Source organism: Thunnus thynnus, chromosome 22 (assembly GCF_963924715.1).
Source record: "Thunnus thynnus chromosome 22, fThuThy2.1, whole genome shotgun sequence".
Classification (NCBI taxonomy): Eukaryota; Metazoa; Chordata; class Actinopteri; order Scombriformes; family Scombridae; genus Thunnus; species Thunnus thynnus.
In genome coordinates, this window is record NC_089538.1 from 7091378 (window position 1) to 7106618 (window position 15241).

Sequence of the window (15241 nt, forward strand, 5' to 3'; positions counted from 1 at the left end):
ACTTTCTTGACCTTTAATAGATGAAACAATTAATTGAGGAAAATAATCTGCAGATTAACCAATGATGAAAATAATTGTTGCAGTCTTGTTGGACTAAATTAGACAGACTCCATTCAGTTACTCATTTTATTGCTACATACAATATAATTTTGCATCATATCTCAGTTTCTTTTTGAGCTACAAGAACCCCAAACATTTCTACAGTCAGGTGCTAAAGATATTTTCTAACACATAACTCATAACAGAGATCACATCCACTTTGTCTCAGTTATCTTGCACACAGTCATTGTAGAAAATCTGGAAGTTCTTGTCCACATCCATCCTCCCCTTGAGGAATTTCTCCAGGTTCTTGAGGGGAACCTCTACCATGTGGTTGTTGATACGATCATTCATCCCATAAGCTCCAAAAACAGGGAACTTGTAGCGTACGAAATATGGTGCATTTTGGTCGAATGCAGTGCAGCAGTAAGCAGACCACATGTACTCTGGTACAGCCACTCGGTCCAGATTGTTGCGACGGATCGTGTGTCCAGTGGTGGTGACCCCAGTGACCACGAAGGCCTTGCCACGGCAATAGTTGTTGAGGCGTTTGCGGATGAGGTCCTGGTGTTCCGCCCAGGGACCCATGTTGAACTCCCTGATCTGAGGCACCACATTTGTCAAGCTGTAGGTGGAGGCTTTGTCTATAGGGTCAGCCTGATGCTCGTCAGGATTTAGTTGGCCACGTTCGTACTGAACTACATCAGCATAGTCTTCCAGGACTGCCTGGCTGTCCTCAAAGTTCATATGCATGCTTGTAGATTGGGGGAAGGGTTCCATGTTACTGGTGCTTTTTTCTGAGGCCAACTATAGAAGGAGAGAGAGAAGAAACCAGCACAATAATGCCGTAAATTCATTTGACAGTTTCATTACTTGTGAAAAGTTTCAGCAGAATATAATTATTCGCTCATCCTTTGATAAGAGAATTTACTACATTCACAAAAAAAACATTTGCAAGTGAAATAATTTGCCTAACTAATGTAATAGAGCATAAAACAAGACTATCTGATTGAATAACATTTCATATCCAGTAAAGTAACTTAACTCAAGCTTACTTTGTTCATAGCTACAGTAATATAGTTTTCCCAGTTGTCTAAATTCCTGGGTAGGTGTGAGTATATAAGATGTTTTCGTGTTTTCAGACTATATGGATTCCTTTCATAATGATACAGACAGATGTACATTAGTTTTGTATGTTATACTGTATAACATACTGTAGTTACATCCACAGAGATGGCACACTTACCTACAATGAATTTGGATTAAAAGAACACTTACCTGGGGTTCAAACATCCAAGGGAAGTCCACCTTCTTCTCCCCATCTGACTTCTTGAATGTATAGGCAGAATAGATGGGGATGTGTTTGTTGGGGTCATACAGAGTGACATAGCGGGGTTTATCCTCGTAGCGCTGGCAGATCTTCTTAAAGGACCTGCTGAGGTAGCCTCGAGGTGGAGTACCCATGTACAGAGAGTCCTTACAGCGCTCTGCATGGTTGAAGTCCCCCACCACTCCCGCCTGGGCCCCTTGTAGCAACACACAGGTCAGCACCATCACGACAGCTGCCAGGGGCAAGGCATACTTCTCAGATGTAGGTATCATCCTGACAGCTCTGTTTCCCACTATATCTAATCTTCTGTATGCCTTTAGACCTCTCTACTCCTGCTCGTATGTCTCTTTCTCAACTGTAACACACCTCTGCAAATCCACTATTGTCTAACAAGTACAGCCTCTGTCCCAGCTCTATCAAGACTCAACATTATTTCCCTTCCTGCCTCATCTGTAGTTTAAGCAGACTGGTGCCCCATTGTAAAGTCTTTTCCATATATTCAAAGTGCCACAAGTGTCGTAGGAGTAATTCAAAAGAAGTGAATGTTATCATTCTTTGAAAGCATTTTATAGCTGTGGAATACAGAGAACAAAAATGACACTGAGTTCATTATGAATATGGAAGAAGTATAATTTCCCCTTTCTTTAAAGTTCTACACAAATACTTTGAGTAATGATGTTTTGCATTAAGCCTTGTTTTTGTGTGTTGAGACAGAGGGTTATAGTTTAGGAGTGAGAATGAAAGTAAAAAATGCAGGTCAGGGAGAAACTGAATTTTTAGTGATGGCAATCCTTGGATCCTCTAAATCCACACCTCTCTTTTTATTACATGGATACAAAGTAATAAGAGTATAAGTATAGACATCCACACTCTACATCCGGTATATATACCAATGAGCTGTTCTTGAGTATGTTATATGTAAGGACCACAGCAGTTTTAACCTATAGTATGAAAGTCTTGGCGATTTTAATTAGATTCTGTTCACTGCTAGTTACACAGTATGTTGTTTCATTCTGAAAGAAGCTTAGATCTAAATATAAAATGAGAAGTATGAGATCAAGACCCAAAAAAGGCCTTAAAGTCTTCATATTGTTTCCTGTTTTTATAGTAAGCAAATGCAGTTTTCATAATTTGTTACTTTTGTGAAAGATGTATAATATCACAGAAATGCTCTTGATGCTCATGTTAAAATAAAACTTCAAAGACAGTTCAGTCACAGATTGGAAATGTTTATTACTGCAGATTTGACAAGGCAGGTACATTACTGTTACATTTTCAGTCTGACTAATGACAAGTTATTCTAAATCAACTGTTCAAGTAGGAGCACTGGTAACACATTTAGTCTCATAGAGTGTATCATAACAAACAATTATGAACTTTTCTGGGGAAGACACAATAAAATGTAATGTGATGTGATTCTAAGATACTCGAGGCAAAATGCAAAATAGCTGCCCTATAGCAAAAATATTTTTCTATTCAGTTTGACTGAGGGCTGGGATACAGTCACCCACAAAAATCTGAAAGCTCTGGTCTACATAGGTTGTCTTCCTGAGGAACTCCTTAAGCTTCTGGACAGGGATTTCAACCATCTCGTTATTCTTCTCATTGAGGCCATAGTAAGCAAAAGATGGGAACTTATAGCGTTCGTCATAAGGTGCATTGTGGTCGTAGTCCTCACAGCAATAAGCTGACCACAAGTAGGTGGGAACTGCAATGCGGTTGATGTTGTGCCGGCGGATCATCTTCCCCGAGGTGGTGATGCCTGTGACAATGTAGGCTGTTCCCCGGCAATAGTTGTTGAGTCGTTTGCGGATAATGTGCTCCTGTTTGTTCCAGACTCCATTGTTGAATTCGGGAACTACAGGTACGACGTTGGTCAGGGTGTAGGTGGAGGCCTTGTCATCAAGCTCATCATGATGCTCGTCTGGGTTGAGGGTACCACGTTCGTAGAGGATGGCGTTTGTGTAATCATCCAGAACAGCTTGGGCATCCTCAAAATTCATGTGAATGTAACCATGTGGGAAAGGCTGCATCTCATCTGTATCAGAGGATGTGGATAGCTGCGTAGACAAGCAGACAGACCCAGGACAAATGAAAGGATGCAGGTAAAGAGATATGATACATATTATATATGACATCTGTATGAACTGAAGCATTTTCACCAGAATATTAACAAGATTTCAATACAGAAAAAGGTTGCTTAGAATGTTTAACCCTCTATTTTTATTATTATTTTTTATTATTATTTTTCTTTATTTATTTTATTTTTTATTATTTTTTCTTTACCTGAGGTTCATACATCCAAGGCACATCCACGCATCTCTCTCCATCTGTGCGTTTGAAGATGTAGGCAGAGTAGACAGGTATATGGTCCATGGTGTTGTACAGAGTCACGTAGCGTGGCTTCTTGTTATAACGCTGACAAATGAATTGGAGGGAGTGGTGCTGTAGCCCTGTTGGCGGTGTTCCCATGTAGAGGAATTCTCTGCACTCTGGAGACAACACTTTCTCCACTCTCCCTCTGACAGCTGATGTCATTATGTTGACTAGCAAGAAAGCTATCTGTGCCCAAAATGCCATAGTCAGTATGGCTTTGATGCAGTCGGATCCTGGATGCGTGCTAGAAGGGTATTTCTGAAGAAGGAAAAATCAAGAGCAACACTGTTCCTGATGTTCATGAATCTCTCCTCTTTAAAAGTATATCCCTGTGAGCTGCTACAAATGTCCCTATACCTGGCCATGGAGCTCAAACAGCTTCTACAGGTTTCACGCTCTGTTCTCTGTGATCAGGACTCAGTATGCAAAACAATGCACATCTTGCCACCCAACTGCTACAATGTATGGCCATTGGCCAATGGCAAAGACATGTGTGTTCTCTCATTGGTGGAGAGGGAGGTAGGATCCCACAGACCCTTTGGTAAGTCAAACGTCACAGATTCAACTGGCCTGCCTGTCCTCTCCTCTCGTGAAAACAGTCAAGCAAAACACTAGTTGCTTTAAACAAGGAAACCAAGTGAGCACTTCCTGCAAATGGAAACTGGTAGCTTGTCTTTCACACATTTACATGACAGTTGCTGTTGCCTAACACTTATCTTCAGCCTGGTGCACACTCTTTGCTAGGAGTATGACAGTGACAAAGGTAGATGCTTTCATCTAGAAAAAACAAGGGTTGCTGCTGCTTTGGTATCCATTTTCACATTACACATTACAAACAAGTGTACGCACACCTGGAATATCTCCCTTTCGGCACATAAAGTGGAAACAGCTTGTCTTGTCAACTTAAAAATAAAGATTCTGCTTTGTTTTCCTTTTCAGGTAACAAGACAGAAACACCAGCAAGACCTCAAAGTCATCTGGAAGTGTCTTCCGCTGTCACACTCTGAGTTTCTAGTGTCTGAGAGTGAAAATACAGCGGGAAAACAGCAAAATCGAAGACAGGACGGCTTCACCCTGCATGCAATGAAATATCTTTTGTGTGCTGAAAGCTTCACCTGTTGTGCTCCCTCCCTGATACCAAATTTTTAAAGAACCCCCCATGTCTGAAATTCTCCATTAACCTTGATGTGTGAAAGAATTAGGGGAAGAAAGGAAAGGGGGCTGAGAGAAGTAGAGGAGACAGGCCTGTTGAGTGACATTTTGTCTGGGTGTCCAGGCTATTTTGTGCTAGGGGAGGCAACACCAGTCATTGACATTACACTAGCTGGCAGAGCGGCACACAAACATAGTCTGGAGAGGCCTCCTTCTCCTCTATGAGTCCCTCTTGTAGCCCCCTTGAGGTGCTGAGCTGAAGTTGAACCTGGCTGGATGCAGCGGTCTGCACTTCACGGTCCATGTCTGGGATTGCAGAGATGACGCCTTCTCTGGCAGAGAAAAGCTTTTATCGTAATCCATCAGGTGAAAAGTCTTGGAGCGATGGTCAAACTTCTTGAAGATGGCTCTGACCATATATCAACCCGCTACAGTGCAGACCTCAAGCAGAAGAGGTGTAGGTCCATACTGAGAGAGACAGGGAGCTGCTGAGTCAGTCAGCAGTCTTCCAGCCTGAAGCAGCTTCAGTTTTGTCTTAAGAACCGTGTTCACCACCGCTGGGACCACTGGCACAGTGCTCTGCTCAAGTTTCAAGAGCTCTGCTGGCTTTGCATCCCCTGCAGAGACTGGACGAAGCTGAGTGCCACCAAAATGCCACAGCAGTTTGCTGTGCAGTGATGGAATAAATGTTTGTACAGACTCCTCTGCTTTTATGCGGATGTTTGACACAAACATCTGAAGGTGCTCCAGTGTTACCTTCCTGAACAGCAGCTGTGAAAGCCGCTTTTCATTTTTCAGCTCTTCTTGGACCTCTTGCTCCATTTGGGCGAGACAGAGTCTCCTCGCTCTGGTCCAGGCCCGTCAGCAACACAGTGATAGAAAAAGTCTGCCTCCAGTGAGTCTCAACAGTGAGATGATAAAAGTGATGGTAGACTAATGTTATGATATGACAGACATGCAGGTTTAAATATCACACTACAGTCTGAAGATTCAATATATTTTACTCACCAGTTCACCTATGAGGAGATGTTTTATCTCTAATCTCCCAATCATTTCCTGAAACCTGTAAAAATAAAAAAGATTGTGTTATCTTCTACAACTTTTCATGTTTGTAAAAAATCTCAGAGAACAAAACACATCAAAGCACGGAACTGATATTTAAATGAAGGAACCAAACACAGAAATGAATGCATGTATGCATTAAATTATTATATTTTTTTCATAAAAGCTTGCCCTCAGCAGAGAATTTACAGAATCTACATCTTTCAAACCATACTTGGCCGACTTTCCCCTAACAGACAAAATAATTAAAATATAATACTATATACCATTCATAAATGTTAATAGTTGTAAATATATAGGTTTGAGTTTAAAAAAAAAGAAGGTGGGTGATTTTTGTCTTTTTGTCAACAAATACCATGAAGAGGTCAAAACTGACAAGTTCATCCTACTAACAAGTAGGCTATTGTGTGTATCCAAAGCCGGTATATCCTCTGTGCCACAGACCTTCACTGTTGTCCAAAAACTATTAAAATCACATTAATAAGCCACTAAATTGTAGTTTATTTTGAGTCAGTCTCCCATACACCATCCTGCTGCTGTAAATACTCACTAGCACAATATAGTTTAATCTTGCAGCTGAAAATAGCAGCTGTTCTGCATGGTTTGTTTGTGGTTGAGTGACATTTATTAAAAACTCAAGCCTTATCCTTTAAATGTTTGACTGAGAAAACACTACAGTTGATAACAGTAAGGTCCATGCTGTAAAGGTATGAAAGAACCACACCAGTGGTTTTGCATATTTTAGTCCTTTTACTGCAAATCAAGTTTACTTTGAATATAGCTTTTCTATTGTTCCATTTGGTTTTCATTCATTTTCTGCATCATATGAAAATCAATTAGCAGACTTGAAACTTGCTTATTGTGTAATCCCTTATAGTGAACATCAAGTCTTCATTATTTTTTCTGAAAGTCACATTATTGTTAAGAGATAATGCAAAGTTTCAAAACTGCATTACCACATAAGGACAAAAATTAACACTGACCTGATGTTTTTTTTCATTATTGTCCATCACTTTGATCCAGACTAGAATATCACTTTGGTTTTTGTCCAAAACTCATGACTTTGTGTTCAGTGCTTATAAGTAAATGACAGAATGCTAACACGCTAAGCTAACATGGCAAAAATGGTAAACATTACCTGCTAAACATCAGCATGTTCATGTCATGGTGAGCATGATAGCATGCTGTCATTAGCATATAGCACTATGCACGGCTATGCTATGATAGTGTGCCTGTACACTCATTATTTAATTTTTTAAATTCATTTTTTACATTTTGCACTATAGAATTAGATGGGTATTGCATGTGAGCTGTGGAGCTGGAATTTTGTTGGTGGCTGCCCGTCCGTGAGCAGGCTCATGAACAAACATGATATCCTATTGTTGAATGTTTCCTCTCCCTCTGTCCTCTGTGTTTTCCACCATCTCTCCATCTACCTGGTTTATATTTATATGTCAGAGTCAGAAAGTGAAAGACAGAGAGACAGAGAAGCAGTAGATTACCCTGCGAGCATCTGTCACACAATATGTGCAAATGTGCATTTTCGAGGAAGAAGGAATCCTTAAAAAAAAAAAAACAGAAATTCACACCACATTTCCTTTTTTTTTATGTTTCTTAGATTACAGAAAAGAAAGTTCTGACAATGAGTAAAAAATAAAAGCTTGATCAAAAATGAATCCCTTTTTTCAGGAATAATTTATTGGATATGAGTAAGTGGAGACTGACAGGAACGACAGGGAGAGAGAATGACATGCAGCAAAGGTCACTGGCTAGATTCAAACCAGAATGCCCGTAAAAACTTAATTAGTAAACATCTGTTTATACTCAGCCACTTGGACTCTCATTTACTGTTGTCACTCTAAATACCTCTACATGGTTTCCATCAAATATGTGAAGGCTCGGCTCCCTCTGTTGATAGCAACTATGTTGTCCATTAAAGCAATAAAGTACATAATGATGACAACTAAATAGTGTCAAAGATGGGACATAGGCCAACTAAAAAGTAAAATATGACACATTATATTTATTCTAGTGATTAATAACAGTTTTGCAAACACTTGGTAGCTTAGTGTATGCAAAACTGTATTATAAAGGAGTATAGTATTGACTAAACTGCAACAGTGTATCTTAATCAAACAGTGGAGCCACTATGTATGTACCTGTTAAATTACACTCCTTACAAGTCACTAAAGTGTCCAGAGAGTTTCATCCCCTTTCCTGCTGAACAACTTCTGGATAAATCATTTGAAATGAAAGTCTCCCCCAAAAACTGCAATCAAAAAACACTGGAGAAAATTTGTAATATGAATGCAAGGATATTATGGAAAAAGGCAACAAAACAGCTTGTTTTTTGTTTTGTTTTTTTCTTTTATTCATAAAAAAAAGCATCTATCATGCAGCATCTAGTCAAGATTTCAACTCGTTTGACATTGATATAATTAAAAAGTCATATGACAGGTCTATCAGCTGTTGTCAGTAATCAGTGATAATGATCATTGATTCATAATCAATTTACAAACAAGCATTCCAATATTCTTAATATGTTGAAACCAGTACTTACACTTTCAATTGTGGTGTGTAAAGAAGCAGAGTATAGTGGCAGTAATGTAGCCCAGTGAGGACTGTTTCTGATGTGATATTATACACTGCAAGATCATCCTGTGAAATGCAAAAGAATGATGGCCAGAGGGACCCACAGAATGTCAGAGGTACTCATTGTTAAACTCTGTTGTTAAAGCCACTATGAGCTAAGTTCCCCATGAAAAATATTCTCACCCTCTTCTTGCCTGTTGTACTGCATGCAATTGCAAGTTTCACCAGCTTTTGGTTCAAACACACCATAGACTGTATACTTTATTAGTGTTAGAGATAGTATGTATTTATAATATTTTCTTTTAAAAAGTCAGTTTGCTAAATAATTATGCATTAATTTGTTCAGCACTGTGCAAGTTTACAGAGCACAAATGAGGTAGAGTATTTCCAGGGCTTCGTAAACATTGTTATTAAATTTGATTTGAACATCTGAACCATGAAATCCAGATAGTATTATTTGACTTACATATGGACTTTGTTCTCATTTAAATATACATGAATGTGTGAATTAGAATAACACAAACCGAGTCAATGACACACAATACACGAAACAAATGATTTGAAAATTACCAATCAGGTCATTTTGGCTTGGATTGATATGCTGGATTAAAGAGGCAATAACCCTGATGATGTCATCAGAGTTATTTTGGGTCGGGCCACACTTTTTTAACAGGAAGCCTGCGTAACAAACTGGAGATAAGAGACATAAGCATTTATCAGGCAGGGAGGCTCAAATGAAAGACGCTATTGAGTTGCATGGTCGGAAATGTAGGAAACTGTTTTTAGAATTTGGTATATACTTAATACTAAAAGTCAGGATATCCCAGGTTCTGCTGCTTTGATTTTGACAATTCCTCTCTTAATATCTCTCTTGTGAGTCTCTCCAACTTTATGGAAGTGTGGTACTAAATCACTGGAGTACCGCTTTAATGTGCAATTACATCTTCTTTCCTTTGGAGGTGCAAGTTAGTATACTCTGATATGGCCCATTTTCCCTTACTGCCACAGGCGGAGACCATAAAATCTGAATCTGAACCTCACCCATTAGTCAACAAATGTCTCTATACTTTTTTGATATAATCCCTATTTAATTTATTAAAAACATGTGAAGCCAGGACTACTTAACACTGTCACTATTAAAGTTAATTGGGTGCTAGTCCAGTTTATAGGTGCATTTCAGTATAAAGTTAGGATTCTTCATCATGGCTGTGCATCCAGTTCTCCCCTCTTACTGAAACACTAGTCAGGTCTCTCTTCTTCTTGAAGGGGTTTTCTGACACACAGCCCTTATAGAAAATAGTCAGGTCACTGTCTATGTCTTTCTGGCTCTTTAGGAAACTCTCCAGAGTCTTAAGAGGGACTTCCACCACACTGTGACCCGTCTGTTCATTCAGTGCATAGCCCCCATAACTGGGAAACATGAACCTCACCTCATACGGTGAGTTACGATCAAACCGTGGGCAGCAGTACGCCAGCCATAAGTGTTTGGGGATTGCCAAGCGGTCCCTTTTATCTCTCTGGATGGTTGCCCCAGAGATGGTTGCCCCCGTCACCATAAAAGATTTGCCAAGGCAGAAGTTGTTGAGGCGACGGCGAATGATGTCCAAGTAAGGGTTCCAGGAAGTGTCCAGGAAGTCTGTGATTAATGGGACCACATTGGTCAGGGTGTACGTGGAGGATTTGTCATCTGGTTCTGCTTGGTGCAGGTCAGGATTAAGTGGACCACGTTTATATTCTACAGCATCTGTGTAGTCCTCCAGTACAGCCTGGCTGTCCTCAATCAGAGGGGGGGTGTCATCAGTGAGGGGAAGTGCTTTCATGTTACCACTCTCATCTTCGGAAACCAACTGTAGGAAAAAAAAGTGTCTTTTTTAAATGACTACAGCCCAAACGTCATGATTGCACACTGAAGCCAGTACAGACAAGCCTTAAGTTGTAGTATCTCTAATGAAATCTTGATTAAACCACCTTTTTCTCAAAAAAAGTTATCTTGATAGCAAAAGTCTGCCTCCAGTAACTGCCAAAATAGCTGCAAGCACTAAACCCAATCTTCAAAATATCCTTTAATAAAACAAATGGGTGATTTCATCAGTGCTACTTCTGTTTTTCTTTATGTGTAAGCTGTAGGGTCTTCAATAACAGATAGTTATTACTTCAAAAGTCAGTAGAGTAAAATAGAAACGCATATTGTATGACAGTTCATCTTGTTATCACCTGACAAGTCATAACTACATTACTGCCCAGACAACTAATCAGCTTCTCTCAATCTTAACAGTAAGCAGTGTTGCTGTCTGTACCTGAGGCTCATACATCCAGGGTGTGTCCATCCTCCTCTTCCCATCAGACTTCTTAAAGACGTAAGCTGAGTAGAGGGGGAGGCGGCGACTGCTGTCATACAACGTGGAGTAGCGCAGTTTGTCTGCATACCTCTGGCAGATCTTCCTCAGGCTTGTTCCTCTGATCCCGACAGGTGGTATCTGCATGTAGAAAAAGTGTCCACAGTCTTTGAAACTGTTTGACACGCTGGCACTCACCGGGGGTGATGCCAGCAGGAGGTAGAAGGACAGAAAGCAGGTGCAAAACAAGTGCATATTCATACAACTGGAGTAGATGGGTGTAAAAAAAAAAAGGAATCCGGGTTATTTCCTCATCAGGGGGTTTGACATGTCATGTCACGAATCAATATGAATGAATTAATTCCATGCGGTCGTGTACAATATGTCATCCTGTATTGGAGTTGCCCTTGTAATCTAGTAAAGTAATGGCTGTTGGACAGAGAGTCAGTATGCAAAGAAGCAGTAGCTCAGAGTGGCTCTATTGGCTGGATAGCTGACTTATCTGCCCCTGCAATGTCTGTGCAGCCATGCATTTCTGCACAGACAGGCTGCGTTCATGTTCTTAAATGCTTCTAAATGATTTCATAAATTCACTCTGTTCACTGCATTTACCTAATTTAAGATAATAAACTAATGCAATGGGGGACCCACATCTCTGCATCTCTACATACATTTGACATAAACTGCTTTCTATTGTTTATCTTCGCCTTTGCACTATGGGATCATGCAGTATGTGTCAGTAAAAACTGTATAAAGACAGCAAACAACAAAAAAACCCTTTGCAAGTAGTGCCATGAAACTATCAAAATGAGCAGTTATGTTGAATCAGAAAGATTCCCACAACTTTGTTTCCAACAACTTCTGCAAAACTAAATAAGTCTGTTGTTTCCATAAGCCTGCAGAGATGCACATCTACATGTGCATGCAAATGTTGCATAACACATCTGAGCTGATCACACCTTTTGTAAGGGCACTTGTGTATAGTAGTATGCACATCTGACAAGATAGTTCCTCCACCAAAAACACCCATAGGTTGATAGATCTGTCCAGATACAGAGATGGCTCCTCTTGAAGTAACGTTGTGGTGTTTGCATAACTGGAACATAGAAATTTAAAACAGAGGAGTAACAAATTACTTGTAAAGGTGCAAGTGATACATGCGCAATAAGCAACTATATATATTCAGCCAGAGAGCATTTTCAATATCATACCACCCCATAATCTTGCTATAAGAGCACAGGCTGATATGTTAGGTAAGTCAATATAACACTAAACGAATGTTTGGTAAATAAAATGCTTTTTGTATTGGGAATCATTTTGTGATCTACATCCAGTTACTCTTTTGGGTTAGAATAAAGTTGTTTTGTGTTCAGTTAAAGATTTTCTTGTCAGTCGTCTCAATTAAGTCAGGTTTTGTCTTTTATTTTCCTCTCTAAAAAAGCATCTGTATGGTTAATTGGAAGCTTGTTGTTTTATTATGCTTAATTTGGCTCTATAGTAAAACAGAATTTCGTTTTGTTTTTGGAAACACAACCAAAAGTACACTAGAATGGAACAATGAAGATATCCGACAAATGCTTGTGCTGTTTATAAAAATTAGCTCAGACTATCCCACAATTTAACAAGCAAGAGTTTTTCAGTGATTAATGGTAATGAGACAGCAGTTATTTTGAATGAGTGATGGTAAGACAACATATAGACTCAGCTGTTCTATAACTTACAAATCCGGCATTTTCTTATACAAATTCATATAAATAGTCTCATGAAAAAAAACCAACTTGAAAATAATTGCTGTGAAATTTTAGCACTTTAGCAATGCACAATTACCGTAAAAGTGCATTGACATTCGAAGGATATGTATCTACTGTCTTTTATGACACCAAACATTGTGCTGTTTTCAGCTGCTCGGGTAGTTATAAGTTCAGGTAGCCATATAGAATCTCATCACTGAGCTGAAAATTCATTTATGTAGTATATTGTTTGTGTGGTGGTATATAAACTCATGTCTAGTTTGTTTTCTTAGCAATCACAAATTTTGTATGAACACATATTTCATAGATTTTTGCACATATTTACATGTGTAACTCTCACTATTGTAACTCATTACTTACTTAAGTATCAGTGATGAAAAAAAAGTTAAGTCTTTAGTTAGTTAGTTAGTTAAACTTTTATAGTGTCATGGTGTTCTATATTTTCATTCCAATAGATACAATTTGACATTGTGATTTGACCTATTAGCTCACTAAGGTATGAGCTGATATGGTGAGAGGTAAAACTGTAAATATCAAATTGAAAGTAATCTAACTTTCAGCAATCATCGTCTTTTGTTCACAGCATTCCAGACAGTGCTAGGTGCAGTGTGGCTGCTGCTGGCTGTATGCCACTCGGCCCAGCTCTCCTGCACCACAGGCCAAGCAGAACAGTGTAAAGCTGCGTGGACGGCACCTGGGACCAAACTAGCCGGACAGGGATTTGACGTGGTCACCATGAAGCGTACACAGGCCTACGTGATCGATGTGAACACCTAGTGACAGAAGAACAACTCCTGCACCCTTTGCAAAAACAACTGCGTGGGGGGGAAGCTTCAGAGGCTGCCTGTGGCTGTGCAGCACTAGAGGCTCCTGAAACCCAACTTGACGTTATCCTCCACTCTGTATGAATCCAGTGAAGTTTTTGTCATGGAGTGCAATACAGATGTTGAGCCCGGCTGGACATTAGGTCCGAACTTGAAGTTGTGTAGTTTGGGGTATGCAGTCTGAGGCTGCCAGGACTGTCATGCGTCAGTCCAAACAGGACAAGTTCAGCTTTATTAACCAAGAAGTGTAATGCATCTACTATAAGTGAGAAATCATACATATTTAAAGAGCAATTTCAGATTAAATTCATGTGAAAAATTTTAAAGTAATGTTTTACAAATAACAGTATTTGATTAGATTTGTATTATCTATGAGGACATCCTTACAGTTCCTCTTTATACCTAACAATTATTACGATGAGTTAGCTGTATCATGCAGAAAGGATGCTAATTAAAATCACAATATAAATTTCTTCTGTCTGTAATATGTGTATTGTTTTCTCTAAAAGTCTGTTTTCTTTCCGCTTCAATTACAGTCTGAAAAAACCCCCACCCCTCCACCCCATGTTTGTTCAGTCTATTATGAACCTACCACAGCAGTACAACAACCAGACCAAGCCAGATTACATTAAATTCCTGGCCACCTTTGGCACACATTACACGCACAAAGTCGATCTGGGTGGCAGAGTGAAGAGCGTCACTTCTGTGCAAATGTGCAAGGCGGCATTGGATGGCTACACTGAGATGGAGGTGAGAATTTGCCTGAACGCTGAGGCAGCTGCAAGGGCAAGTGTCAAGAGTGCTGAAATTAAAGCTCAGGCAGAGTACTGCAGGAATGCCTTGAAAAGATATCAAAACATGAAGAGTTTTAGCCGTACATTCAAGCAGAGGTTCACCCAGGTGGTTGGGGGCTATTCAGGTAATATATCCAATCTCCACTTCTCTGCCAAGGTCAAACCCAATACCTTTCGTAAAAGCCTGAGAATCAAACCAGAAATTATCAGCTATGGCTTGCACCCGCTCTACCAGCTAGTTAAAGATCCTGTGAAGAAAAAGGCAGTGAAGAAGGCCACTGAAGACTACATTCTGCAACACGCTCTAATCAAATACTGCTCCAACAAGTGCACTCAGGGTTCCACTCCCAGCTCCCATGACCCATGTACTTGTCGACCCACCAGATGCATCACCGACAACTGCTGCCCTCAGCGGCGAGGCGTGGCCCACTTCACTGTAACCGTCAAACATGCCAGCGGCCTGTGGGGTGATGTATTCTCCCAAACTGATGGCTTTGTGAGGGTCTTGGGCAACCAGACCTTCGAGACCAAGGTCATCCACAACAACAATAACCCGCAGTGGAATGAAGATTTCTACCTGGGCACGGTTGAGCTGCCCCTGAAGACAGAGCTGAAGCTTGAGGTGTGGGATGAAGATAATCACTGGTATGACCGAGCCAATGACCTCTTGGGGTCTTGCACCAAATCAGTCAGAGCTGGGTCCTTCACCTCCATGTGTCCCATGAAACATGGCAGCTTGTACTTCTCCTACAAGGCAGAGTGCGCCCCTGGGCTGAGAGGTGCCACTTGTTCAGAGTATAGCCCGTTCAGGATGAAAGTTGATCTCCTTGACCTGTACTCATCCCGCAATAGCCTGAATGTCAACCAGGACTTGCTGGTTCATCTGAAAGGGGGCCACACTGTGGATGACCCCCTGACCTTTGTCATGAGGGGAAACAAGGAGATGGATGTTCAAGCTCATCTGCCTCTTCTCAGTGAGTTGTGA

General features: G+C 40.3%; 4 protein-coding genes across 4 annotated transcripts; 1 reads left to right on the forward strand and 3 right to left on the reverse strand.

Moving 5' to 3' along the window:
* Positions 1–89: 89 nt before the first annotated feature.
* si:dkey-85k7.10 (endonuclease domain-containing 1 protein) lies at positions 90–1837 on the reverse strand. Its single transcript, XM_067578924.1, has 2 exons — positions 1318–1837; positions 90–846 (listed from the first exon to the last, which is right to left on the reverse strand). The coding sequence occupies exons 1-2, from the start codon at positions 1639–1641 to the stop codon at positions 265–267; spliced, it is 906 nt and encodes a 301-aa protein (XP_067435025.1). The 5' UTR covers positions 1642–1837; the 3' UTR covers positions 90–264.
* A 754-nt stretch (positions 1838–2591) lies between these two features.
* On the reverse strand, positions 2592–4299 carry LOC137174311 (endonuclease domain-containing 1 protein-like). Its single transcript, XM_067579510.1, has 2 exons — positions 3656–4299; positions 2592–3429 (listed from the first exon to the last, which is right to left on the reverse strand). Exons 1-2 carry the CDS (start codon positions 3947–3949, stop codon positions 2842–2844), a joined length of 882 nt encoding a protein of 293 aa, XP_067435611.1. The 5' UTR covers positions 3950–4299; the 3' UTR covers positions 2592–2841.
* A 3868-nt stretch (positions 4300–8167) lies between these two features.
* Positions 8168–11273, reverse strand: si:dkey-85k7.11 (endonuclease domain-containing 1 protein). The gene is made up of 2 exons (XM_067579620.1): positions 10849–11273; positions 8168–10398 (listed from the first exon to the last, which is right to left on the reverse strand). Exons 1-2 carry the CDS (start codon positions 11146–11148, stop codon positions 9739–9741), a joined length of 960 nt encoding a protein of 319 aa, XP_067435721.1. The 5' UTR covers positions 11149–11273; the 3' UTR covers positions 8168–9738.
* An 860-nt stretch (positions 11274–12133) lies between these two features.
* LOC137175163 (perforin-1-like) lies at positions 12134–15241 on the forward strand. Its single transcript, XM_067580870.1, has 3 exons — positions 12134–12140; positions 13222–13414; positions 13999–15241. Exons 1-3 carry the CDS (start codon positions 12134–12136, stop codon positions 15239–15241), a joined length of 1443 nt encoding a protein of 480 aa, XP_067436971.1.

What these genes read in the sequence shown, in the direction of transcription:
- si:dkey-85k7.10 (XM_067578924.1), bottom strand. Translation starts at nt 1,641, where the DNA reads ATGATACCTACATCTGAGAAGTATGCCTTGCCCCTGGCAGCTGTCGTG. An exon ending in CTTGGATGTTTGAACCCCAG is followed by an intron (nt 847 to 1,317) that starts GTAAGTGTTCTT and finishes CTCCTTCTATAG; the next exon opens with TTGGCCTCAGAAAAAAGCAC.
- LOC137174311 (XM_067579510.1), bottom strand. Translation starts at nt 3,949, where the DNA reads ATGGCATTTTGGGCACAGATAGCTTTCTTGCTAGTCAACATAATGACA. An exon ending in CTTGGATGTATGAACCTCAG is followed by an intron (nt 3,430 to 3,655) that starts GTAAAGAAAAAA and finishes TTGTCTACGCAG; the next exon opens with CTATCCACATCCTCTGATAC.
- si:dkey-85k7.11 (XM_067579620.1), bottom strand. Translation starts at nt 11,148, where the DNA reads ATGAATATGCACTTGTTTTGCACCTGCTTTCTGTCCTTCTACCTCCTG. An exon ending in CCTGGATGTATGAGCCTCAG is followed by an intron (nt 10,399 to 10,848) that starts GTACAGACAGCA and finishes TTTTTCCTACAG; the next exon opens with TTGGTTTCCGAAGATGAGAG.
- LOC137175163 (XM_067580870.1), top strand. An exon ending in GTGATCGATGTGAACACCTA is followed by an intron (nt 13,415 to 13,998) that starts GTGACAGAAGAA and finishes CTTCAATTACAG; the next exon opens with TCTGAAAAAACCCCCACCCC.